The following is a 27,738-nucleotide window of genomic DNA, read 5'->3' on the forward strand; positions in this document are numbered from 1 at the left end:
AATGAGGACAGGATAGGGATATCAAACCCCCATCCACAGGAAAGGCCACGAGCCTCTTGATAAGTTTCAGTACGGTTCGGGTGTATGCTTACAGAAGCGCATATCGGTTGTGAATGTCTTAAATGGTAGCGCGTCCCCATTACGTACGTGGATTTCTGTCCGTGTAATCTATAGTGTACTTTCTAATGAGCACTAAATGCCATGTAGCGGTAGTGGACCATTGTGAAACTTAGCTTCTACGAGAATCAATTAGGAAATAAGGGATTAGGAAGGACACAGGTTAGGGATGGAGGTTAGAGATGCACTATAGAGAGATCAGCAACTGCTTCGCGAGGGTTCTGTATAATAACGCGTACCTCAGAGAACCAGTGATGGAGGGTACATGTTGTCCACTCCTTCTCTATCTCATCCTGCACCTGCCAACAGTCATTATGCGTCACCGCTTTAATTTCATCAAGTTTTCCCAAAGCAGCGTTCTATCCACAGTACACACACAATGTACCAGCTTCCCATATTAGAGTTTCTGTAGTAAAATAGCGTCTGCGTTGCTGACAGGCCCTGGGAGCGCGCATTTGAATAAAACCTGCCACCCTGGCAGCACTTTTAGGCACAGAAGCGTTAAGAGCTGTCCAAAGAATGAACGTCGCGCTAGAGAGCGAACCAAAGGATAGCAGTCGGTGAACAATGAAAGAAGGAAGTCACTGAAAAGGTTAGCAAGGCTGCAGTACCCGAGCCCACATCTTCTCTGTCCTTCTTCATTGTTGAACGTGAAGAAAAACAATGTACAAGTTTCCGGCGATGCAGAATCAAAAATAACAAAGACAGTTAAGAGCATCAACTGTTTACTATATACATTAAAAACAAGACTTTCGTGCAGTAGGCTGCACTTCTTCAGGTTTGAAGACCTGTTACAAGTGGTGAAGCATATATAAAAAAACCAAGTCACATGGTACAAGAGAAAATGGTAGGGGTGAAGAGAACTACAAACGCAATACAAATATCATGATGATATCATGGTATGATATTTGTATTGCGTTTGTAGTTCTCTTCACCCTTACCCTTTTCTCTTGTACCATGTGCCTTGGTTTTTTGATATATGCTTCACCACTTGTAACAGGTCCTCAAACCTGAAGAAGTGCAGCCTACTGCACGAAAGTCTTGTTTTTAATGTCTTCTTCATTGTTCTTAGGCGCTTGAGGCTTTGTGTGGTGTGCTCTCTTCTGTGTTCCTCAGTTCCTTCATTAGCCTCAGAACGTCACTTTCCATCGGATAGCCGTCGGTGTTAGCTTCCGAATGGATAGCTTTAAATAGTTTTACAATAGAGTTACAGTAGCTTTACAATAGTTTTAGAATAGAGTGCCTAAGAGCTTTAGGGCTCAAAAGAGATGAGTTGTTTCTGTGCACTATATGGGTATGCAAGGTACGCGGGCACGCAAGCACCTATTGGATACTGGGCATGAGCCACGACGACTATCTACTCTTTCATTACTCGTTTTTTTTTTCTCTTCCTCCTTCGTTTCCTTTCTTCTTTTTCGACGCAGAATGTACGTCTATGCGACCGTTTATGCGACTCGCGCACAGGAAATTTCATGCAACGTTTTGGCGTTGTTTTACAGCTTGGTTTAGGGTTAAATTCGTTCCTCATTAATTAGTTAATAGAAATATTAACTTAATCCGTCCTTCCTTTGCGTTGCACAATACCTTTACAAATAGGAAGTCATTACGTGGTCAAAACCATCATTAGACAAATGAGGGCAGGATGGGGATATCAAGTGTGAATACCTCTTGATAAGTTTCAGTACGGTTCGGGTGTTAGGTTCGGGATTTAGGGTTAAATTCGTTCCTCATTAATTATTTAATAGAAATATTAACGTAATTAATTTCAACGTCACGAAAGCAAATCATACGCCTAAAGCCTCGAGGACTTCTCCAGCTTTGAAAGAGCTCCTTTTCTTTCTTGTTCGTGTGCAAGGTTTGGCCGTGTGCTCGACTTGATCGAGAAAGAAAAACTGTCCCGTATACACGCTGTTCCTCGTAGCAGGATTGGTTAAAAAGTTACGTGTTAATTCGTTACCTTTAAAATCTACTCCCATTTATTATTGGTTCAAAAGTGCTAATCACGTCACGCATGAGTCTAACCTCGCCAGCGTTTATCAGATGCACCTCGGCCGTATCTCATGAGCGACTCCGCGGCGGACAAACTCCACCAGAAGCAACGTTATAGTCCTTTGAGAATGACGTCAAGGGGGCAGGCGTCCTGAAATCGATCCTTTAATTAAGCCTCACCGCTACCTCGGAAGCCGCGCTCTCTCAAAGCATGGGAGACCACTCTCGATACTGAAGCCAGGTAACAAGGAGCGTTCCAGATTTCCTTTATCCGCACCGCCATCCTGCTTGCGAACACGAATACAGCGGAAGCACATTATGAGCTTGCTCCATTGTGTAGACGTCTCTAATAGAAAGAGGCGCATGCAGCATACGTATAATGCGATTTGCGGGTGGCCGACGTTCATGCGGCATAAAGACAAGGGATAGGTGCGTTATCCTATATAATCTGCGTGTATCGTGCTTTTAGCTTCAATGGCTCTGCTCTGTATTAGCCCACGTTATTTTCTTTTTCCGTTTCCTTTTCTTTTCTTTTTGTAACTTGTGTGAAACATGGCTCTGTGGTGTGTACATCTCGAGTTTCGTAGCGGCTAAGGTCCATTTAATTGTATAGAAACATGTACAACATTAATTTACGGGGACCAGGTACCGTATATAGCGTCTGATGCGGGGTGCATTCTGTACAAAGTGCTCCCTCTTGTTTTCTTTTTTTTTCTTAATAAACATATCCCTCCTCTTGTTTCTTGAAGAGGATGAAGATGCACGAGACATTAGAGATGAGAAAGTACCGTACAGCGATTTATCCAGACACCCCTTACAGCCCCAATACCCCCAAAATGTTGGCAACGGCCCTCTAACTTTTCTTTTTTTTTTTTTTTAGCTCCGCATCCCCTACAAGGGGGAGGGGGGCTTGCTGTTTCAGCTGTAACGACATGTCGATAATAGAGAGTTTTAGTGAATCGTACGCTATCGCCTTTGCGTACATAAGGGATAGCGGGGTGGTTCTGCGCACTGCGCGCAAAGCTCTCTTTATGGTTTGCGCATGCGCAGAACCACCAACACGATTTCTTACGTACGCAAAGGCGATAGCGTACGATATACTAATACTCTCTAATGATACGTTGAGATGTTACGATGTAACTGTAATAACGACCCCACCCGCAATTTCTTGCAACACCCTCTGTGCTTGAGGACTCTGGATAAACCAGTGGTACCGTTTTCATCTACCGAAAAGGTTATCTTACCTCTACCGTAAATTTGAATGACAATGCAACAAGGCAGCAACAGCGCAATTCACAAACACCGAAAATAAAGAAAGAGAGAGAGAAAAAAAACACAAATAATGCGGCGTCCGCCATGTGGCGATATTAGTACAGCTCGAAGCATAGTTAACAGTAACACATTTTCATCGGCTCGAGCTAGCTCGAGCTGGATCAGTATACCACTTTAGCGGCGCTGGGGACAGATCAAGGGAGAGAAAGACTGGGCTAGGCTACTTCTGTTAGAGGGGTGTCCGTTGTGAATCAGATGCACTGGCTCGGAATGCAGTGAACGACGCCACGACAGACCCCCCTCTATACAGGCGTTGTCCAGGCCAAACACATTCCTCCAATTATCTTTCACATGCGCCGCTAGAGTGACTTCTTTGCGGCTCCGACCGATGAAACTGCTGGCTGATACACAAAGCGAGGGCCGACTTCTTCCGGACTGTTTGAATAAGAAGAAAGAGTTTGAAAAGAGATCGAGATCGATAATCGAGATAAGAAATCGATTTATAATACGGCTGATAACCATCCAACAGATATCGGTAAGCCCATTACATCTCTGAAGTGTCGTCACCACAACATGCTCCTCTCGCCACGTCAATATAACAATGACGCCCCGAAGAGATTCACACAGCCGTAAGCAACGGGAAGTTCCACACAAAGCATGCAATCAGTAAAAATTCATCGCTGATATCGAAAACTAATTACACCAGTGAGCGGAAGTTTGCCGTAAAACACGAAATGTTTTCAACTAATCAGCGTTACGTAATTATTTCTGCACGCACGGAAGACCGACAACTGTCCAAAGTGAAAGCAAACACGCGACCGCACGATCAAACTGGCACGCCATGAAAGGCTCACCCGACGACCCCGATAACACCGTTACTGGAAGCAGAACGAAGATGATTGGGAACCTCCCGTGTCAAACTGGTCTCGATGAACGCGGACGCTCTCGCGGAATGAATGATATCGTTACGTTGACAACAATACAAAAGGAATGGAATTCCTTGCGTCGTTCATGAATAGAATTGCGTCGTTCATGATTTATGCGCGAATGTAACCACAATTTACGCTTCCCTCTTCTTACCTAGAGTCACTAAATAGGCTACACTTATTTAGCTTATTACACTTATTTATTAGAACGCTTACGTTATTAAACGCTTACGCTAAGTGGAATAGCTTAAACAAGCTATTACTATTAGCTTAAATAAGCTTAAATATGCCATTACGCTTATTGAGCTTATTTAGTGACCCTATAGGTGAGAAGAGGGAAACGTACATTGTCACTGAATATGTTACGCTTATTTATACGCTTACACTAATAAACGCTTACACTAAGTGTAATAGCTTAAAAAGGCTACTACTATTAGCTATTAGCTTAAATAAGCTATTAAGCTTATTTAGTGACTCTAGGTGAGAAGAGACAAACGTACATTGTCACTGAATAAGTTACGCTTATTTATTAGTACGCGTACAGTGATAAACGCTTACACTAAGTGTAATAGCTTAAAAAGGCTACTACTATTAGCTGTTAGCCTCAATAAGCTATTACGCTTATTTAGTGACTCTATAGGGAAGAAGAGGGAAACGTACATTGTCACTAAGCAAGATACGCTTATTTATTAGTACGCTTACACTAATAAACGCTTACACTAAGCGTAATAGCTTAAATAAGCTATTATGATTAGGTATTAGCTTAAATAAGCCATTACACTTATTTAACTTATTTAGTGACCCTAGGTGAGAAGAGGGAAACCTACATTGTCACTGAATAAGCTACGCTTATTTTTAGTACGCTTACAGTAGGTACGCAGGTAGGTAAGAAAAGAACACACACTAATAAACACTTACACTAAGTGTAATAGCTTAAACAAGCTACTACTATTATCTTAAATAAGATATTGCGCTTATTTACCTTTAGTAACTTATTTAGTGACTCTAGTGCCAGAATTTATTTAGGTTATTTAGTGACTATTCTCACCGTCTCAAGAAGCGCGGCAATGGAGGAGCGGCCTGTCATTGGTCTGCTCCTCGGAGACCAATGAGAGGCCGCTCCGCAATACCGCCCTTCTTGAGAAGGATTCACGGTCGGTGGTTGAAGTACGCCTGGGTTTCGGAACGGTCAGTCTTTGAGTCGCATGGCAAGCACATCATTCCATGTTATTAACCCGAAAGAAAGGAAAGTCCCTTTGTCCTTCGACACATCTTTTTTGTTAACCCACAGAGTGGAATGACTACGCCGTTCTGTAGCACGCTCCATGTACTACATTCAGGACAGAAGCACCCCATTAACACAGACTACTTTTTTTACTGTACCACTCTGTCGCATAGTTGCATACAGAACATGGTTCTTTTTTTTCTTTTTTTTGTATTTTGATTCAACACACCTCTTCTTACGCGGTGTTGCTTCAGTACCATTGAGGCAACACCGTGGAATGGGTAATACAAACACGTTCGTGTCGAAATTACACCCCGAATAATTAAAATGACAATATATATATATATATATATATGTGTGTGTGTGTGGAAACAGTATGAAATGATACTACTTCGAAGTTTCCTTTCTTGTCTGCACCCATCAGCCCCAGTTACTCGAAGGCTGTGTCCCCTTCGGCTTCGGACAGACTTTCGGTCGTGCTTTGGGCTACCCAGCTGGCTCGGCTCTTGATTCTGGCTTCGATACGGCTTTAGATCGTGCTTGTGCTCTACGCTCGACTCTACTCTCGACCACGCCCTTGACCATGCTCTGGACTTTGAATTTGGCACTGCTTCAAGCTCCTCCTCTTCATCTTCCCCCCAGTCCCTGCACTTCCCCTTTCTCCTTCCGTGCGTTTGATAAGTTGATAAGTATATTTAAAAAATATATAAGTGAATTAAAAATATGTGCGTTTCGAAAGGCTCTTGTCACGAAACTGACCGTTTCACAGACCCGTGATTTTAGAACCGGGTGAAGATCGTCTTCCTCTGGAGAACAGACATCTCCCTGTTTGTAAACAAATGACATCATAGTGTTCCACAGCGCCACCAATTTGGTAGAGTTGAACTACGCTCGAAGTAGGGGTGAACAAGGTCGCGCCTACTTGCCACGGTCTTGAGGGGATTACGATGGTCCCTGAAAGGGACGCAGCCTTCGCTCCTACTTTTCCTTCAATAGGAGGCAGCGAACAAGTACCCATTCGCGGAACCCAGCCCTCCCCTTCCGATTTGTTTCGGTTTCAGTCTGTCTACCAAACGTCATGATGACGTTTCACGGGTAGAGGTCTATTTTGTCTCAGGTATGCACGATGTGTCCATCATGGTACGCTTCCAGAAGAGTACCTGAATTTCTTCCGGGGTCACGTAGTCGGATCCATGTTGCTGACAGGCGCAGTCGTCAGAAAAGGCAATGATCAAGGCGCACCGTCTAGTGATACGCGGACCATGCAAGATACGGGCGGTATTGATAGGGAAGCCCTAGCTCTAGGGAAGCGAGGGCAACCCCCAGAATCCACAAATTAACGATATACAGCATAAACCAGATCACAACAACAACAGATATATTCGGATGATGAAGTGAGGAGGTTTTCCATTCTAGGAGTGGAACGACCGCGACGAAGCCCATAGAAAAGAGCGGGAAAGCCAGAAAGTAAAGGAATTTGCAGCCAAGAGACAGGTTAAACGTGGCAGGCCTAACTTTAGACAGGCTGTCCAAAGTCTGTCGACAAATTAGACAATGAAGTTCGATAATTATCGGGAATTCAACTCAATGCTTTCAAGATCCTAACATTTTTCGCGTAACTTGATGTTCACTAGTTCTGTATGAGCACAAACTACGCAACAGTTGTATAGGAATAGTATGCACCCCATGGTCAATATAGAGAATTAAGTATGAAGATAACGAGACTGTAACATTGTCGTTGGTAACTTCCTCCTACTTACTTCCTCCTGTTTCTGAGCTATTGACAATCAACCGCAATTAGTGTTTCTTCCATTAGCCCATTGATGTGCGCTTTCTAAACGGCAACGCGGACAAAAACGCTCGTGTCTTGCGACCATTACTGTATTAAGCGAATACCTCCGTTACAATGGGAATGTTAAATCAATGCCGAGTTTATTTATTTATTTTTCAAAACGTGTTCGCCCAGCTAGTTCTCGTGAGAGTGCGCTATGGGTTCAATGGAAATGCGCGAAACAGTTATGGGGATGCGAATAGCATTTGAAAGGTCTGTGATGCTTGGATACCTGCTGTTGATTACGTCATGGACTTTGTATCTCACATTATGAAAAATACAATTATTTTTCTATGTGGCGTACTTGGGGAGATCTAAACCATTGAACGAACGTACTCGCCCAGCATTGCCATCAGAGCTCCGGCCATTCCCACTAGCAGCCGTAAGCACGTGACCTCACTCGCGCTTTCTCATTGGCGGTGACGTCACAGCCGCATGAGTTTCGGTAACTTGAGACGAAGTGTCGCAACCCTTATGTAACATGAACTTGAGCAACGCGTGGAGCTTGCTGTCTGTAGCCTTCGACCAAGGCTCGGAACCGACCTCAAGCCAAACCCGAAGCCTGAAAGAACGTTAGCTGAACCTAGAATACATTCTGCAAGTAGGGACTGCCGTCACACGGCGTCCGTCCATCCGAAGTAGCGTTGTCCTGTAAAGCGTGCTTTCACTGTACGGCATCAGTGTACGCAGAAGAAGCCGCCAAGCAAAACACGCGCACACGCAGCCCATGCCCGCTCGGAGTGAGACGTTACACGTTCGTCCTCACTGATGCGTCCCGACGCACAGGCATCCGTTCCGTTGGCACGCATCTGCAACGCAATGTAACGCAATGTAACGCAATGCGTTGACATGTTCTCACTGCGAAATTCTCTTCTTTCCCTCGCGTGTGAGTCGTTAAGGGGGCACTCAAGGGGACACTCAAGCGGAACAGATTCACCTTGCGGATTTAGATATGCCGTTACGTTGACACCAACAACAAAAGGAACAGGAATCGTCGGAAGGAACCATCATGAGTTGAGGCTCAAGTAACAGGCATTGATTATTTCTTCGAAATTATTTTTAAACTAGGAGAAATTATTAAACTTCGAAATGGCCTGTTAAGACTGGCCACATAACACTACGCTGCAGTATTTCTCCTGATGCGCCGTTGCAGCTCCGTATGCCCAACGGCGTATGTAGTTGACGGACTAGATTTCTTTTCCTTCTTAAGTCGGACACGGGAGTGATTTTTTTTTTCTTTTCAATAGAAACTAAATTTTCCGAAGCCCAACAAGTGTTTTCACGCGCAAATTATGCACGCAATGCTGGAGCTGGAAGGCTCTCCTCGAGGTTACAGGCACGTGACAGTACAAAAAAAGAAACATTTGACACTACAGAGTACCGCATTTCCGAAATAAATACCATTCGACCAACTCGAAGTAAATTCGACCCAACGCTTTGATGTCCAACATCCATCATTAACGTAAAAGGTTCCTTCCACGTCAATTATGCAGTCGCGCGTTAGTCCTTGTCGTTGCACACATGGCACATCCTGACACGGCATGATTAATGAAAACGAACAGTAGCGTGCACCACCAGACGCTGGCTCTGAGTGCGGACGCATATCTGCTGGTGTGTTAACCTGATTACATGAAGCAGAAAGACATCCGCTTGATGGATGGCATAACTATCGAACCTTTTGAACTTACAATATCAAACACGATCCTTTCAGTACGTGGTTGCGCAGACATATCAATCTTCCTCTTGTATCCCAGAGTACCCGCATATCACACAGAGAGGGCGAAACCAATATTTATATTTCGTTGCATCGCCGAGACATCCATACGTTCCGGATATTATTGACGAGGGGATCTGGTTGCCTGTCCTGTGTGGAAGGTGAGAGGCATGTAGCCAGCGGGATCCGATAAGCTCTCTCTCTCTCTCTCTCTCCCTCTTCTCTGCGACACCCAAGAGAGTGAGAGAGAATTCTTGTATCGCTAACCAAGCTTTGACGGGAAGATTGTGTTACTAGCTGTTATGCTGATTTTGTGACATAATGCACTTTGGTTGAAATATCGAAATCTTAGCGAACCTTGTCGGTTGACACCATATAGTTAATAAAAGATGGCGTATGAGGTTTGAGGACCCTCAAGCCAGTCACAGGCTCGGCTGACGTCTCCTAACAAATCCTTCTAACGCTCTGGGGCGGTAGATGGCGTAATATACACGAAACATTCATGTATCGATACCGGAAGTACTTTTCCAGTTCTAGTATTCTTCTGGGAGCTCCAACCGAAAATATATACCATCATGAATCCAAAACAAACCACATTGAACAATTTCTCGGGGCGTTACGCGATGTAAAAAAAAAAAAAAATTATGGGGAATCCTATGGGTGTTGTGCCCCATTAATGCCTTAAAGGAGCACTGACTGAGGTGACCCCCTTTTCTTTTTCTTTTTTCGTTTTTCGGGGCGGAGTGTTCTCAAACGACAAAAATGAGTTCCTGCGAAAGGACGACGAGCGCGAGGGCTCCGTTCCTCACCACCTTTGAAAAAACCATTCCCTTCGTCAAAAGAGCTCTTCGCGGAAGGAGAGAACGTCGTGACGTATGCTACTCCCCTCACGTGATCAGTGACATACAGCGGGACAGCGCCAGCATATATAAGCGGCGCGTGAGCTACGAATAAAAAAGAAAGAAACAAGGCGCGGCGCCTTCCCCACTTCACGCGAGGATCGTGTCGGCGGGCCGCGGCTGCATTCTCCGACATTTTTTTTTTTTTTGTAAACTCGATTGCACAGCTATAACGCACCGCAGAGCGAAAATAGTTTGCACCGTGACTCCTGGTGGACTAGCTTGAGAGATGACGCAGGACTCAGAGCGACGTTAACTGTCACCTCATTGCTCCTCGCGATGGTCCCACCTGCAAATATAATGCTATGAGCGGCCCTTCATCTGTACCAAAAGGGTTATTGCACTTGCGCTACACTAGATAGGCACCTATAATGCATATTATATGCGCACGTGCCGTGTGCATATATCGCGGGTCGGATTATAGCTCGCAAAGTTAATGTAATCCACGTCGAGATACGCACACTGTAAGTGCGAGGCCAGCTTACTTTGGAATTAACAGGTAACACGGAACGCAAAACAGTGGGGGAGCTGAGAAAACAAGATATCGAAAATATTAATCGCGGTAATTAAGAGGTGCCAGAAACAACAAGATCTTTCACTGGAGCCGAGCAGCTAATTATCTCTGAGTTCGCGGTTCGCTAGAGGAAGAAAAGAAAGCATTACCTGTCTTCTTTTTTTTTTTTTTTTTGCGCCATGAAAGCTCACACCGACAAAGAGAGAGAGAGAGAGAAAGGAAGAGCAAAGTTGCCATGTCACATTTTCGACGTAATCAGTATAGTCGGCGTCCATCAGTCTCTATCGCATTAGATCATTGAAAAAAAACAAAGAAAGTGGTGTGGCGCGTCGCTAGACAATTTATCACACGAAAATTGACGTTGCGCCACGGACCGTATAATAGGTATTTCCAAGCAAAAACGAGCGCTAAATGCAACGGTGGGGACGAAGCTCAATGCCGCTCTGCAGCGTTTCTGCAGAAAACGACTCACATTGTAAAACAAATTAAAAAAAAACGCACCAATAAGTAGGGCTTAACGCGTGCGGCATACGCGCAGCAGACATCGTGGTTTTTGTACTGCGAGAAGTTTCGGTATCGAAGGCATTTTACATGGAAAATTCTGTTAGACGAAGGCAACTGCTGGCTCGTAAACGGTCGTGTATTTGCAGTGGAGGCGCGAAACTATCGGAATTTTCAATATCGATAAATGTTTCTACCTGAAACAAAATATCTGCAAAAATATCCGTACATCGCTGTCCGTAAGAAAAACATCCACAGTGTATCGATATGTATGGATACTGTATCAATAAATAGTGATATACAATGTGTCTTTTTTATTCGATACAGAATTTTTATTTTAAAATTTGTTGAGCAAAATAGATGCCATTATCGAAGAAAGTATGTACCTACAAGATCACTACCTACTAGATTACTATAGATGCTAACTACCTAAAATTCATTAATTACCACTGTAATTAGGGGAGTTCGCGTAAAAGCGAGGTAGCTGAACGGAAGATATTCCTCGTTGAAAGCCATTCCGTGTTTAACAAACTCTTAAACGCGCACGTGTGTTGAAATATCTATCGCTAAATTTCGCTATGCAATCTTTATGAAAGAATGTTCGCATGGCCATATAACTAAAACGACATATATTTTGCTCTGCTAGTTTTTTTAAGTAAAAATTATTATTATGTAACGAATAAAAAAAACACGCTGTATACCGATATCAGTACGAAAAATATTGACGCTTTTCTACTATCTATCGATGTTCGAAAAAATATCAAAATATGGACACAATCCATACACCCTGTATGTGTGCTAATGTAGAGCATTAGGAAGAGGAAAATGTTCTTCTCCATTGGCGTTTTGCAGTTTTCCTGGTAGTCCAGGTTTTACACAGTGCAGGCGAATCGCCTCCGAATGTCCATACCCCAAAACATGAAGCAGATACGAGCATCATAAAACACGCTTTTCTCCTCCTATTTTTTCATTAATTAATTCATTCATTCATTCATTCATTCATTCATTCAATCATTCAATCATTCATTCATTCATTCTTTCATTCAATCATTCAATCATTCATTCATTCAATCAATCATTCATTCATTCATTCATTCATTCAATCAATCATTCATTCATTCATTCATTCATTCATTCATTCATTCATTCATTCATTCATTCATTCATTCATTCATTCATTCAATCAATCATTCAATCATTCATTAATTCAATCAATCAATCAAACAAACAAACAAACGCTTTTCTGTAATACACTGAAACGTAACACGAAGGCATAATTGTGTATCAAATGGCATTCTACGCATGTTAAGTACGGGTTGTGAGAATATTTCTTCAGATATGTTGGTGTCCGAACAATTCCGCAAATCTCCATGGAATGCAAAACACTGTCCACATTCCAATAACAGCCTGCCTTACCAGCAGCAGCAATTAGGAAACTACATCGCTACAAGAACAGAGATCGACCAAGGCAACCCACGGTGCATATACACTGTCTCCTCACCGGTTGTATCGGCGACATGTCCTTTCTATTTTCCCAAGATTTTCACTATATATGTTGCAGCACGGAATTATCGATCCAATACCCACAGCAGTTGAGCCGATGAATCACAAATTGGCATAACGGAAATCTGGGAGCTATTGACCTGTCCAAGGAAGATATATCAATACTGCCGATCGATTGCGAAAATTGGAGCGATGGTACCGAAGGAAGTCAGATCTAATATATTGTTCGAAACGAAGAGAATGCGGGAACAATATTGACTGACGAACAGTTCGTTCGCACTGTATATTGTTACGAATCTCGCAAAGATTCAAAGCTTTATCAACAAATCGATCAGCTGCTTCCAATCAGGTATACAATCTGGGACGTCCCATGTTATATGGGATTGCCGGTATTACGGAAGGAATTGCTGTTGTGATTTCTGGTGTCGGCTTTGTTGTCATACAGCTCGCAACACAAAGAAAACACACAGCGTCGTTAAGAACGAATCTTCCCCATGTTTATGTAGGCGTGCATGCACCATTTTCGAATCGAATATCCGGCTTATGTTTGCTCAGCCAAGCTCTCAAACAGGCTTTGCAGCAGGTGCCTTATGTGCTGTGTGAGATTGGATAGAACACGACGACTCAATTGTGTGTTCGTTAAATTTGCAGGTTCTGTTTAGATCTCTTCGATTTGGATCCACGAGCTGCCCTATAGTTCGGGAAAATTCCGCCATGGCGCCGCAAGCGTAGAAAGAGTTCAAGTACAGCTTCGACGGCTGCACTCCGCGGGGCACGATGTCGGCAACAACAACAACAACAAAAAAAAAAAGGAACTCGAGTTTGTGTTTGAATGTAAAAGGGAAGGGAATTTTAAGCGAGTACGCAGGTTTGGCAGTCTTCACTCAATGCCACCGGTAACGTTCTGTTCCTCGTCCATGTCTTTCCTTCAGTAAGGGAATTCAAAATTTTTCCAAACGATATATGCACGCCCCCCCCCCCCCCAACAAAACGAAGACGAAACCATTGCACTACGTGAACTGGTGTATCGTGTATGGTTCAAAAAGTTCAAAACATCTGTGATTTGGTTTTTTGCTAACATATATGCGAGAACGTGGTATCCTGCATCAGTGAATGGAGCTCAATACTCTAACGAAGCGCACTCAATTGTTAAGGGCATCTAATCGTACATATGGTTTCATTTCCTCGAAAACAAGTCACAATGTTGTGACTTGCTGAATACACTTATCACTTACAGCTGAATACACTTATCGGCGAACTCGCATCGCACATTTATTAGCACTTCACATATTACGGAAACTGGGAAAAGTGCCTGGTTCAACAATCAGCTGACATGGGCACCAAAATTCCCATAATCTCCTATCACATTGCGCTAAAAAAAATCTAAAATGGAAGACATAAAATGCAGCGATTATTACGAAAGACGAAAATAGCGCAAACATGATAACGTGACGACGTGATATACATTGATAACATTCGTCTGTAACAGTGGGCACCCTTCGGCCTGCTAATGCGTCTTAACGCCACCACGCTTGACGTGCACCGGCCCTAGACTAGCGTCCTATCCAGTACTGCTTCAATCCGTGGCTCGTGTCTCATTTGCACCAACGTCTTCCACAGCAGCTTGTGCAGACTAAGCTTCCGCTTTCCGGAAAAGAGCGAGAAAATGAATTGTCCTTGCGCCGTTTCCAAGAGCCGATTTTCTGTGTTGGACATCAGGACCGAAATGTCTCGGTGTCCAATGCCGGTTTTCAACACCAGGTCGCCGGTTACGTATGCGTCGTCTATCGCGTGCATGGGCACATGAAATGCAGCTTTATACAACGGATACATCACCCAGGCCGGAAACAGGATTGCCCAGCCGTGACAGTGCGGGGGAAACGCCAGACTCGGGTATTCCCGCACGCTTAAATAATGTCTACTGTTCGGATTTCGTATGACGATGTTATGCTTGTACACTGAGCAGTGAATTGACATCTCCCGAACGTTCATGTAACGTCGTATGTATGTGCTCAAGACAGGAGGGTTCACAAAGACGTCGTCGTCGAGCTTGACAATTATCTGCGCCGTGGGGCAATTGAGAAGCGTCCACCGCATGCCATAGACGAACTTGTACGTGAGGTTCCGGTAGACGTCGACGAACGGCAATTGAACTATGTCTCCGTTTCGGTAGCCTTCCGCCGTTAAATTGATGTTGGGACGCGTTCCCACGAAGAATACGGCCGTCCAGTTGTAGAATGATGCTAAACTCAGATGTGCGATTGTCGAGCGGTAAAAGTCGCGTTTCTCTTTATGGTCAGGCGCCGTGTGGAAGAAGAACAGCGTCTCTACTCTTCCCAGCTTACAGAGTTGCTTCACACGGTGTCCGTCCGTATACCTGTTCTTGAAGACATCCAGTGGGAAAGGAAGATTGTTTGCAACCCAGTCCAGCTTGGTTTTCTGAATCAGAACCATCATCTGCTGTTCCCGACCAACCGCCCTGTTCGACGCTACATATCTGGTGTTACGGGTCATATTTGAATTCTTTCTAGGAATGACATTTCTTCCGTTGATTAAAGTGAGGTCCGAGAAGACGTTACTGGAAGCCGTGGATCTCCGAATCTCAACTTTCACTGGGCCTTTGGCTTCAGAAGTCGGATACGTATTGCTTTTCGTCGTCTTAGATGTGACCTCTTGAACGTTCGGGATGGCGTCCGGTGTCTGTGGTTTGAAGCGCTGTTGGCTGGGTACGGGCCCTGTGTCGGGAACAAAGCCGGAAGTGAAGGTGGCGTCGTAGAAGAGTAGGCAGGCCACGACTGAGGAGAAGAGCATGAGGGCCAGGAGGCTTTTACAGAGGCTGAGGTTGTCACACAGCAGAGAACATTCATCTCGGTCCTTCTGCCTTGGCCTGGTTGTCGAGTCGCCGGAGCGGAAATTTCTTTTCTAAAAATTATGAACGACTTCAATTACCGGCGTTATTGAAGAAGTGCGCTTCCGAGAAGGCAACAACACACTATCAAGTGGAACAAGAAGCAAATTAGATCGTAACAAAACATGAAATTGTAATAAATTGACGTCGAAGAGATAGACATCTAAATCTCAAATTTTTTTCGCAACATTTCAACAAATGTGATTTCAATAGAGCTCTGCCTGAGGTGTCTAACCTCACCAAAATTCAGCACGAAACCAGCAACCAAAACACGGATCCCGAGGAGGTACACACTCTTAAAACGTTCGTGTGTGTTACTACAGAGTTTATTCAATGCCCTCGCCACTCCAGGGGGCACTGGCATCGGAAAGGCGAAATCGCGGCCATGATGCAGGTCCCCTGAAGTTTAGTCCCGTTTTTCGTCCGCTGCCATATGCTATTGAGATGAGTATTAACGTTGGATACACGGATATTGCTTGGGTACGGTACAAATATTCACAGAGTACAACAACTCCGAAACACCAAATGTGGGTTTTTTGTTTCTATAATTAAACTCAAACTCATCCAAATGTGCGGTGAATGCGATGCGGGTGAAGGCCGGACAGCCAGACCCCGAGGATCTACGTTATGACGGCAACTGTGCAAGCGCGTCCCGTGTTCAAGAAGTCGGGGTGTTTCGACAAGGATGTCACATCCGGGATTATGGTTAGCTTATGTAACGTTTTATGAGGTAAATTCTGTTCAGGAGTGCTAGGTGAAACCCAGTATGAACTATAGCCCCGAATACATGTGGCGCGTTTTGAATTAGCAACAAAATTCGTCGCTCGCAGCCCGTTTTGCTGCGCAGGCTTATTGAGGCATCACATAATTTCGGGCGCATCAAATCTGGTCAAAGTGCACTAAACTCGTACCACAATGTGTACCGCAATAGCACATAAGCGACTTTTAAAGATTCGCACTCCGTCTGCAGCTAAGCAAGAATATGGTGGAGGAGCCTTTGTCAAGCCTGACTGACTTTTTGCTCCTCCTCCCTCCGTTAAGGAAAAATAAACTGAAATTGAAATTGAAAATGACGTAAGCCGGGCACACGACTGGGGAGCGCAGCGCAGGTGATTGTCTCCATGGTAGTCTGCTTCGCGTTCGCACCGCAATATGCTGTGTGAAAAGACCTGATTGGCCTTGTCAGAGTGACGTTTGCAGAGAGGGAAGTCCGGAATGCTCTCAACATCCGTCGTCCGTTGTTGCCATTCGTTACATCGAGTGGCACAGAAACAACGCCACTGATTCCCTTCGGATTTCCGTCGTCATTATCGGCACTGGCACTGTGAAATGGCACTGTAGTTTCGGAATCGACAGCGACGGATGATGCGATAGTCCCTTTAACGTAAATGAGTTAGCGAGTGCCTTGTATTGCCAACTGTAGGATGGAACAAGTCTTACTTGCTTGTGGTACTTCATGAAAGCGAAGCAGCAGTCAAGCTGTAGTTATATTCGAAGGAGTACGGGTGATCCACGGATAGCAGAGGCAGCGTCGTACACTGCGTTCCGATGCAGCGCAATGGAACGATATTCGTGGGAACGATTCTTCTTCTTCTTCGTCCTCGGAGCAGTGGCCGTTATCCACTAAGGTCGATTGGATTGGATTGGATTGGATTGATGGAAAGGGTAGGCGTGGAGTTTCCTAACCACTAGCTATATAGCTATTAGCAACTAACTAACCCAACTAAGGAGGTTGAGGGTAGTTCTGACGAAGACGATCGTAGAGGCGACAGTTGAGAAGGAAGTCATCCACTGTTCCGTCCAGTCCACAGTGTGAGCACAATGGCGAATCGTGGACGCCAGCCCGATGCAGGTAGAAGTTTAGGGGCAGGGCTAGGCACCGGATGCACGTTAAGAATACTTCTATGTGGCGCGAGGAGCAGCATTCGGGCTGCCATGGAGATGACAGGTGGTCGTGTCTGGATCTGATGATTTGGGGAAGCGGTGGCAAGATATCGATGATGGGCCCAGTTAGAGAGATCTTCGCCAGGCTGTCAGCTGTTTCATTGAGCATGAGGCCCCTGTGTCCGGGGATTCACGTGAGCACGATTTCAGAGATGTGGGACGGAATAAGGGACGCAAGCGACTGCAGCAGTGGGTTAGACGGGTTCGCCAGGGACGTGATGACTGACAGGGAGTCCGATAGGAGCAACGTCTTGCAAGATCAGGCAGGGACAATCCGGGGAACCAGGGCTATAGCGAGGAATTCGCTCTTGAACACTGGGGTGTAGTCAGGAAGGCGGATGGGGAAGTGACCGTCGAGACGGGGAAAAACAAGGTCCACGCAGGGCGCGCTGACAAGAGACGGTCGCGTCAGTTGCTACAACCGGATGTTCGGGGAAGCGGTCAATGTGGCGAGCGAGGAGGACCTCAAGCTTGTTGCGGTCGGCGAAACTGGTACCGGGTTGAAAGACATCCTCAACCTTTACTGATGGTCAGGAGAGGGGCAGCAAGGCGGAGGGACGTTCGTCAGCGATACACCCAAAGGTTTCAGTAAGAGCTCAGCGAAGACAAGCTGCGGGGTGTTTGATTTGTGCCACCGCCCGCCCAGACAGTAACGCATGTTCCTGAGGGCTTCATTGTGTCTCAAAGAAAGATGGCTCTGGCACAAGGAGAGGAAGGTGTTAACTGTCAAGACACGAAGACGTGATTTCAGAGGGAGGATGCGTGCTTTGCAGTACAGTGCTTGGTTCGGGGTGTATTTGGGGAGGCCCAAACAAAGACGTAGCGCCTTTCTCTCGACGATGAAGAGCCTGCTGAGGCGGTAATCAGGGAGGTGGGAGAAGAGAACGCAGCCCAATTCCAGGACAGGGCGGACTTGTAAACAAACAGGAAGGCGTTTCTGCGCATCCCGATACGGGTGCTGGAGCAGCGATGGAGAATTCTGCATGCCTTCGCAGCTTTTTGGCTGACGACTTCAAGGTGGTGGGCCCAGTCCAAGTGTCCGTCATACCAGACTCCGAGGTATTTCAGCAGTTTCTTCTGGCGGATGGACTCGGAAGCAACCTTGAGGTCGATGGTCACGGAACTCGAAGGGCAACTAATGGGGGTGAAAAGGAGCACTGCACACTTCTGAACGTTGAACGGAGCGCATCCAGGCGGTAAGGGCGTTGAGGTACGCTTGCAGCTTCTCATATAGCAGGTGCAGCGACGGGGAAGAGGCAAAGAAAGCTATGTCATCAGCGTAGGTTACGGTGAGGATGTCCTGGTCTAAGGGCAGAGAGCTCATCAGGATATTAACAAGCAAGGGTGACAAGACGGAGCCTTGGGGCACAGAAGGACGACCTCCCAGTAAGGAAGCTGTCGACCCAGGAGATGATGTAGGGTGGGACGCGCACGGAAGCCATTCTGTGGAGATGGCGGCTGCGCTTCACGCTGTCGTAAGCCTTAGCAACATCCAGGGCAGAGAGTTTTCCGGTCTCGCGCGCGTGGCGGATCGGGCTTTCGAGATCCGCGTGAGCCATCCAGATAGAGCAGCGAGGGCGGAACCCAATCTGGCTATCATTGAGTACAGATGAGGCCTCCAAGTAAGAATAGAGCCGGCGGTGCAAAATGCGCTTTATGATCTTGCAAAGTACAGAAGTCAGTGCAACTGGGCGGACGTTGTCTATCCCCAGGCCCCTCGAGGGGACTTTCTTGCACCTTCTGTTTCGTCGTTCCTCCTCCTCAGTGCGAACTGGCTACCACGAGCGCTCCTTCGTCTTGATATAAACTTGATATATTGTTAAAATCAGTATTACATACTACCTGGACAGCCACACGGCGAACAGGTGCAAAGTCGTAAGAAACTAAATAATGGAGAACACGAAAAAAAAAAAACGTAATGAACCGCCTAATTTGAAAGAAATTTTAAAAATCACCAATGCTGACCTAAAATGACAATGCTCTGAAATCCTTTGGTCTGCGTTATTCAAAGACTAAAGACATCCATGTTCAACGTCAACCTTAGAATCCGAAAGCGTGCAAGGAAAATCTACGGAATAGCTAAGGCTCCAATAAGGCGTTTCTGCCTTTATTAAATCACTGTGTGAAATTGAATCAAGACTGGTCAACCTTGGAAAGTGCGCAAGCAAAATCCTGGAAACGAACGATTCTAATAAAGCTTTGCTGGCTTTATTAGATCACTACGTCCAATTCAATCGCAAATGGCAAAAAAGTCTTTCTTTCAGGGACAATACTTGGGTCCGCCAACAGGATTAGTCCGTATTACATCAATCTTTAGTGAACTCTGAGAGAACTCTCGGATGAGATTACAGGTCGAGTGAAAGAACACATAAGGACACTGAAAAGAGCACCATAAAACAAAGCAAAACAGCTATGTGTAAAAAAGAAAAGAAAATGGAAAGAAATACCGGAAAAACATGCGCCTGAGTACAGAGCTGTTTCCGCTATCTAAAACGTAACGGCACAACGGTCCTTCTCGAAACGAAATTGGCTTGAGCTATGGAAGTCTCCCGATAGCCGATTTTACCCGGGTACCCGGGTTCGAATCCCGGTGCCGGCTGTGCTGTCTGGGGTTTTTCCTGGGTTTTCCTCAGACGCTTTCAGACATATGTCGGCACAGTTCCCCTAGAAGTCGGCCCAGGACGCACATTTCCCCAGGGCGTCAGTCGTGACGTTGCCCACATACGTGAGGCCGACAACGGCAAGCCCTTTCACCATCACCACCACCACCACCACCGCCGATTTTACAAAGATGCGCGCGTCGCAAAGCAGCATGGAAACTTTGTGGGCCACTGCTCCGTCGTCTGTTCTTGCGCCCACCGGGAATGTTGTTGTTCTTCTTCTACCTCCGCCTCTGGCCGTCTCGAATGTTGTAAGGAACTCGAGGCTCCCATGAGCCCTTGCGAGCCATAGGTGGCTCTTGTACAGCTTAAAAAGTTGAACAACAATAAGGACTATGGCGATTGCAAGGTCGTGGAAATATACAATGACTTGAGGAAAGAATTTGTTGAGAACTCCTCTTCCCAGATACCACGAGAGGGATGGAGAAGACTGAATAGCTTCTGGTTGGATAGTAAAAGGAAATCGCTGTTGTGGAGAATAGGGCATGGAGTACTACCTGTGAAAGACAGATTCTATTTATGGGGTAAGACCAGTAGACGGAACTGCGCGCTTTGTAGTCGCACAGAAACAGTAAAACATGCAATTTTTGAGTGTAAAGTGCCTGCATACCTGTGGTTATGCTTCAAAAAATATTTTGGATTAAGTAGTCTTACGTTTGAACAAGCTGTGGGGATCCACATTGGGCAAGTAGTTAAGAAGCAGCAGAGCTTCTATCTATTGGTCGCCGCAGAAATTGTCTATCAAGTGTGGCTTAATAGGTGTAGGGTAGTTCATGGAGGTGATTGTTGGAGCAAGGCGAAATTTAGAAATATTGTGAGCTATTATGTCCGCATGTGGCTTGGGAGGGAAAGGTTACGTTTGGGGCAGCGAAATTTCTTCAAACAGTGGCAGTGCAAAGGCTTCAGAGTGGTGGAAGGGATCATCAAGTTCCACTTGAGCGAGTAAGTATGAATGAAATTATGTTTCCCGAGCATTTGAAAGCTATCCAGGGGAGGGAATTGGTAAGATATGCCGGGCGGTTTAAATGTGAAGCACAGTGGTGTTGGCACTCCTCGAGAGTATACGATGGGATGCTGCACTTCAGTGCGATAGCAATGTGGCAATGTTTTAGAACTTGTCTCAGTTGTTGACTCAAGGATAGAAATAGGCGGGATACGAATAACAAGTGGGGTAACAAGCGGGATAAATGGTTAGGGAAAGCTTAGGAAGATGAGTACACAATCTTCTGTGGCTCATCTCATAGAGTCAACAATACAAAGCGTGATGTGGGCAAGCTTAGGCGTGTACCATCCCACAGTTGGCAATATAAAGTGAATGTGGGCAAGCTAACGCTTGTCCCATCCTACAGTTCGTGATACAAGTGAATACTAATACAAATAAATAAATAAAACTGATACTAATGCGATCCCTATGAAGGTTTCTATGGGTGTTTGCCATTGGAAGTTCCTGCTCTTCATTTTTAGCACGAGGGCAGTACTATATTAGAGGGCATGATATGGGCAAATCTCTTGTCCCATCCTACAGTTGGCAATACGACGAAGGTTGTCGGGGCACGCTTGCAGTGCTGTTCCCGGGAAGAGTTTTTCCTAAGAATCTGAGAAATGTTCATTCTAACCAAATCGCTCGCGTTTGTCCGCACACACCAAACATTACGGTGTCTATACGCTTTCAATGAGACGTACAGAGTTTGAGACAGATGCTATACCGTGTGTAACATCGACAGCGCATTCCGTGGTAACGGAAATTCTGCACGTGCTACGTGTGTTCTTAGCTCTTGCTCTCCAGAAACAGGAAGTTTGATCGACCGCTCTCCGTATGCCATGGAATATCGCTCATCACGATGCAACTCAATGTCTCTTTTACTGCTCGGTTGCGATAGCGCTTATACGCCAAGTGGACCCTCAAAGCCGCCGCCGTCACTGTAGTCACATAGAAGATATCGACCATATCCTTCCCTATTGTCTATACGATACGTATACCAACCGTTCAGGACCACACTTAGGGCCCGTACCCATATGCGGTACACATGTGGGGAAACCAGCTGCGGGCTGCCTCTGAGTGGCAAGAAAGAGCGCTCGCAGCCCCGCAGCCGCTACCGCCTGCGGTTTCCGCGGCTCTCAAAATATCGACGCTGATGACGCTGTCAACGTGCTGCAGACTGCGTGGGCGGCCGGAAGAAGTCAAGAGCGTGACGCAATCTCCGTTGACCACATGGCTGGACGAAGATGCGCGGCATGCCGCTAAAAATCGTGCATTGCCAACGCCACCTAGGTACAGTAGGCCTGCTTATTGCCTCCTCTCTCTCCTTCGCTGCGTGGTCATGTATAGTCAGAATACGTCTTCTATTGCGATTCGCAGTGCTGCGAATTCAAGAACTGAATCAAGAAGAAATGATTGCAGCTAACTTGGAACCTGTAGACATGAAACCGTAGACAAAACGTATGCAACACGCTTTCCAGAAAATCAGTCACGAGAAAGATACAGCACCGTTTTGAGCTTTATCTTAAAGTTTTACCGTTTAGCACGCGGGGACGTTCCATCACTGCTCGCAGACGACGGTGATTCGTCTCCACAGCTACGACTGCTGAGAGCTCGTTCGTGATTGGCTGCCGCCGCTGAAAACACGATCCTGATTGGCTGACTATTAGTTGTTACGTCACGTCGACGAGTAAGCAGGCTTTCTCTCTCTAGGTGGTGTTGGCATTGCGCGGTCGAGAAAAAAGCGAAATGTGGAGGCGGATTCTGCCGTACAGCGGCAAGAATTTTCCGCTCCGCATACGCGTCACTGCGCGCTTTATGGATAAACGGCCTTACAGCGCCTTTCAATGAGTTGGGCTCCCGTCCTTTCGCTATGACGAAATAGTTCGGTCCATGTTCAGCACTGCTTACCTTTCTCGACACTGCATGCGAGACTTAATTCCACCCACAATGCGGATCTCATCATTAAATATTCACCAAATTTCCACGAGCAACGGGGTACAGTGTTGCCTGCGGCAACGAAACACCCCACTCATTATCACCGAAATAAAGTAGTTGTTGTTGCAGAAACGTCACCTGCTGTTATTGTCTCGAGACACAATTTCACCGCTAGAGAGTGAAAGTTACACGGACACTTTCGATCCGCATTGAACCAATGCTCATCGAGCTCAATGCGGATCCGGCGCTGCTACACGGACGCTTTCGTGCACAGTCGAACTTCGATTCTGCATAACGCGATCCAGTTCGTTAAAGGGGATTGAGATTCTCAAGACGGCTTGAAGACCGCCATTGGCATCCTCGAACGCAGGGAATTAGTAATTAATGTAGTAGTAAACATTACTAATTACGTACATTACGTTACATTAATTTGCAAATGTTCCTATACAAGCCCATGTAATTTCACGGTTACGGTTTTAGTTAGGTATGACGGGCGACTGCGTTTTCTAATTTGTTCAATCTCGACCACTCTCGACACCACGCCCCCCGTAAAGGCTTAGTAAACAGCACAATGCGGCAGCGGATGCGGTCATTCTCGACTTTTTAGGAAGATATTTGTCAATCCCAGTGTACTACCTCAGGGTTGTTACAGCGCCGCCTGTCGACAAGCCGACCTTTCAATCAGCATTGAGTTGGACCGTGCAGCAGCATCGCGCACCGAACGCTCTTGAGAAACTCGATGCGGATCGGACTCAATCCGCATTGAAAGTGCCAAAAATGAATTTTAAAACAGAAAGAACGAAGTACGATACCGTCATGTGTCTCACCTCATCGGGGTACCACCTGAAGTCGTTTCTGCGTCGTGCTCGGTTTCGGTTTTCCAAGGTGGAAGTCATACGAGATGGCGGAAATAGACCTCTACCTGAGAAGCGTCATCATGACGTTGGTAGACAGACTGAAACCGAAACAAATCGGAAGGGGAGGGCTGTGTCCCACGAATGGGCACTTGTTCGCTGCCTCCTAGTGAAAGAAAAGCAGGTCTGAAGGTCGCGTTCCTCTCGGGGACAATCCTAATACCATCAAGACCGTGGCTTTCGGGCGCGAGCTTGTTCGCCCACCTAGCTTCGAGAGTAGTTCAACTCTACCAAATTGGTGGCGCTGTCGAACACTGACGTCATCTGTTTACAAACAGGGAGAGGCATATTGCGCTGTTTTCCGACTCTCCGCATTCCGCTAAAATACCAATTGTAACCAGTTGAAAACCCGAATGAAATATAGCAAACTCAACGACCAGAAAGACACTTCAAATCTTGTTATTACACGAGAGACATCGACAGCACTCGACATATCAGAGGATCTTGTCGTTCTCTTTTAGTTCGTGGGTACCGCTCCGGTGGGTTTCAACAATCCATTCGGCAGAGCATTGCTGTCATTTAATTAGGTTTCAAACTCGCAGTATTGTAATCTTTGTGATCTTACACCCGAGTGCGCGATTCAATACATGGTTGTCGCCGCCTGTTTCACTCTGCTGCACTCGCATTCCAGTGGGTACTACAGTTCCTGCGCACGGACGTCGCATTTGTTTCTGTCATTGCCGCGTACGTTGATAACAGATTGCGCTAACAAGAATAGGTATCTCCTCCAGCGTGGAGTGCGGAGTCATAATGAGAGCTGAATTTGCTGACAGTTCGCTGTGTGGTGGCGCCTTTCTAAAAATGGGAAGTACGCAGACGCTGTTTAATAACATGTCACCTGGAGGACATGATTAGGATTGGAACATACGCACTAAAACTAATGAAATATGCACGCACTTCTGCACTAAATAATGCAGAGATGCGAGCGACGTCAAGCTTCATGAATAACGAAACATAATGCCACCAACTTCTTTGTTGACTGCTGTCTGAACAGCAGTATGAATAATAGTATGCTTATGCGGTACATTGATGAGTTGATGGGTGAATCGGCAACGCACGAATACGAAGGGATGCTGCCACTGCCAGGGCAGTTCTAGACTGCTGACACTCATCTCTACCCGATGGAGAAACGTAGATGGGTGAGGATGTTATCATAAACAGGTTTTTCGTGTGTGTTTTTTTTTTTTACAAGTTTCGTAGTGACAAATATAACTGTACAAAGTCAACAAGTAATTGTAATTTTTATGTTTCAATTGTACAAGTATTTGTGCGGCTTTCCTTCCTGTTAACAAAATCTATTGGAATAGCAATAATAAATGCATATTCGCAATGCAACATCGAAGGACTTGTCAGTGATTGTGGAAAATATAGGAATAGACATAGCATCAGTGGGACAGGAACATTGAGCGTTAGACTTCTCCGCGGTCTATGTTTCGCCATAGAACTCACAACAGTCATTGAGAGCTTTTTCATGTTGCGGCTGCAGTGTGGCACTGTTGTCACCCTGGTTCGCAGCTATTTTCATGAAATATTATGGCTGTCTCGAGGCATAATTGGCTGCTATATTGCATGGGGAATGCAGCAGCGCTAAAGAATGGGTCACACTCGTTCGCAACCTTTGACGAGTCCCGTTCACAGCGGCTCCAATAATAGACCGTCTGGGCTGTTCTAACACGTGGAGTGTATCGGTAATAAGATCGCACGGTCTGCCAGTAATTCAGTTTTAATCAATCAAGCTTATATTAGAAGCCTCGCATTCTTCGTTATGAACCTGTCAGAGGAAGCCATTGTGCTCATAAATCGTGCTATAAGCTATTAAGAGTTGCTTGAAACAATATTGATTTATTGACGCGGATAAATTATTTGTCGTGTGACACTCACGATCGGGTATCCGCAGGAGTGACTTTATGTGGCAAGGTATATCGTAGGAAACAGAGCGAAGGGGAAGGCACGCTCCAAGAAGCTATCGCCGAAGAAAGGCCAACAGTACCCGCTGGAATAGATGAAAAAGATTGGCTAGAACTCGTGCAGCGGGACCTCTAGAAGATGACGCCACCAGAAGACTGCGAAATCTTCTGTGACGAGCGGATGGGGCACGCGGAAAGATGTGACGTAAGGCGAATCTGGCCAATAAGTGCACCCCATTGTTCTCTGTACTCAAAGTTGCCCTCTATTGCTCTCTGCACACAACATTGCTCACACAACGTTGCTCCATGTTGCTCTCTGCAGACAACATTGTTCACCCCCGCGCTCTGCACTCAACGTTGCTCTCTATTGCTCTCTGCACTCAACATTGCTCTCTATTGCTCTCTGTACTCAACGTTGCTCTCTATTACTCTCTGCGCTCAACGTTGCTATTCATTGCTCTCTGCACTCAACCTTGGTATTCATTGCTCTCTGCACACAGCGTTGTCCTTCATTGCTACCTGCACTCAACGTTTGTACCTATTGCCCTCCACACACAGCGTTGTCCTTCATTGCTCTCTGCATTCAACGCTGCTCTCCATCGCTCTCTGGACTCAACGTTGCTCTCTGCATTCATCGTTGTTCTCTATTGTTCTCTGCACTCAACAGTGCTTTCTATTGCTCTCTACACACAACGTTGCTCTCTACACACAATGTTGCTCTTCATTGCTCTCTGCACTCAACGTTACCCGCACACGCGTATGCGCATATTGAGCAGATATCAGATATCATAGTGCGTGAAATGATGAAAAGAGTTGACGGCCATGACGTGCTTAAAATGTATACACACAAACAGGGGCTTTGCGACAGAAAAGAAAAGCGTTTATTAATGTGTGTGTGTGGGGGGGGGGGGATATGAAGGTTTATTTATTAAGGGGTCACGTATTTGAACAAGTGCTAGGGGGAAGTTAACAACAATGACAACGTTGCAGCGGAAGCCCCCCTCTGCGAGATTCTTCCCTAAGTTCCTTTTCTTCTCTTTTCTTTCTTCACTCTCTTCTTTTCAGATTCAACGAAATAAATTCGACCCTGCGTTTCAAGGACCTTTCCATACATTTTTATTCTTCCAATATATATATCCCCTCTCCCTCTCTCTGAGACTTTTTTTACACAAGATTTCTATAACCTGGGACGCCATCTCCCGGCCCTGGTCCTTGCAAGCATTTTTTTTTATTTGATAGAAATCGTCAACGAGAAGTCCTGATATTCCGTTTCTTCCCACCAATACTAGTTGTGACGTTGCCCACCTCTGTAAGGCCAACAACGGCGAGCTGTTTCACCACTACTGTGATGCACTACCACCACCACCACCACCATCCCACCAATACCCGGCATTACACCTTCTGGTCCGTTTAGCATACAGCTGCCGCCTATTGGAGACAATATTATCCTCCGGTATTTCCGTTGTCCGTGGCGTTTTGTGTGTGTTCAACGGTGCATAATATACGGCACCTACTGTTGGACTCTAGCTTTGTAAACGCAATAAGTTTGCTTCTGGGAGCAACCAGGCATCATCAAGAAAGGAACGTCAGGTGAAAGAATCAATAAGGGTCCTCCGAACTCGGCACTTGCTTCGGGAGTGCAATAATATCGACTGCTGGAGGCTTCAAAGCCATAACCGACATCTCGCGTAATATTTATGCAACAGATGAACAAAGCAGGGCGAGATAAGCTAGTTGGTGTATACGTGAGAAAGACATTTCCTTTAGTTTGTGGCGACACAAGAGGGCAGTGTTGCCTCAAACTCAATGAAATTATGTTTCTCTTTTTTCTTTTCTTTTATGAAACAGTCAGCACTTTATTTATCAGCACGACGTGGTAAAGGAAGCTGCCCAATGAAAAGCCACGGTTACATGAATGCGAGAGAAGCGCATTGTATCCAGTTATCAGACCTCCTCGCACCTCTCCCTACCAGTGGATTGGTTGACGTGGCCCTGAC

The 27,738-nt window shown here is 45.8% G+C and overlaps 2 protein-coding genes across 4 annotated transcripts in view; both read right to left on the minus strand.

Annotated features, from left to right (window-relative positions):
• LOC135368804 (protein qui-1-like) overlaps positions 1-27,738 on the minus strand; it is a 336,239-nt gene that overhangs the window by 197,863 nt on the left and 110,638 nt on the right. The gene's annotated exons all lie outside the window — the stretch shown is intronic.
• LOC135367940 (uncharacterized) lies at positions 13,734-16,981 on the minus strand. The gene is made up of 2 exons (XM_064601036.1): positions 16,840-16,981; positions 13,734-15,413 (listed from the first exon to the last, which is right to left on the minus strand). The coding sequence occupies exons 1-2, from the start codon at positions 16,855-16,857 to the stop codon at positions 14,040-14,042; spliced, it is 1,392 nt and encodes a 463-aa protein (XP_064457106.1). The 5' UTR covers positions 16,858-16,981; the 3' UTR covers positions 13,734-14,039.

Source organism: Ornithodoros turicata, chromosome 9, assembly GCF_037126465.1.
Source record: "Ornithodoros turicata isolate Travis chromosome 9, ASM3712646v1, whole genome shotgun sequence".
Taxonomy (NCBI): Eukaryota; Metazoa; Arthropoda; class Arachnida; order Ixodida; family Argasidae; genus Ornithodoros; species Ornithodoros turicata.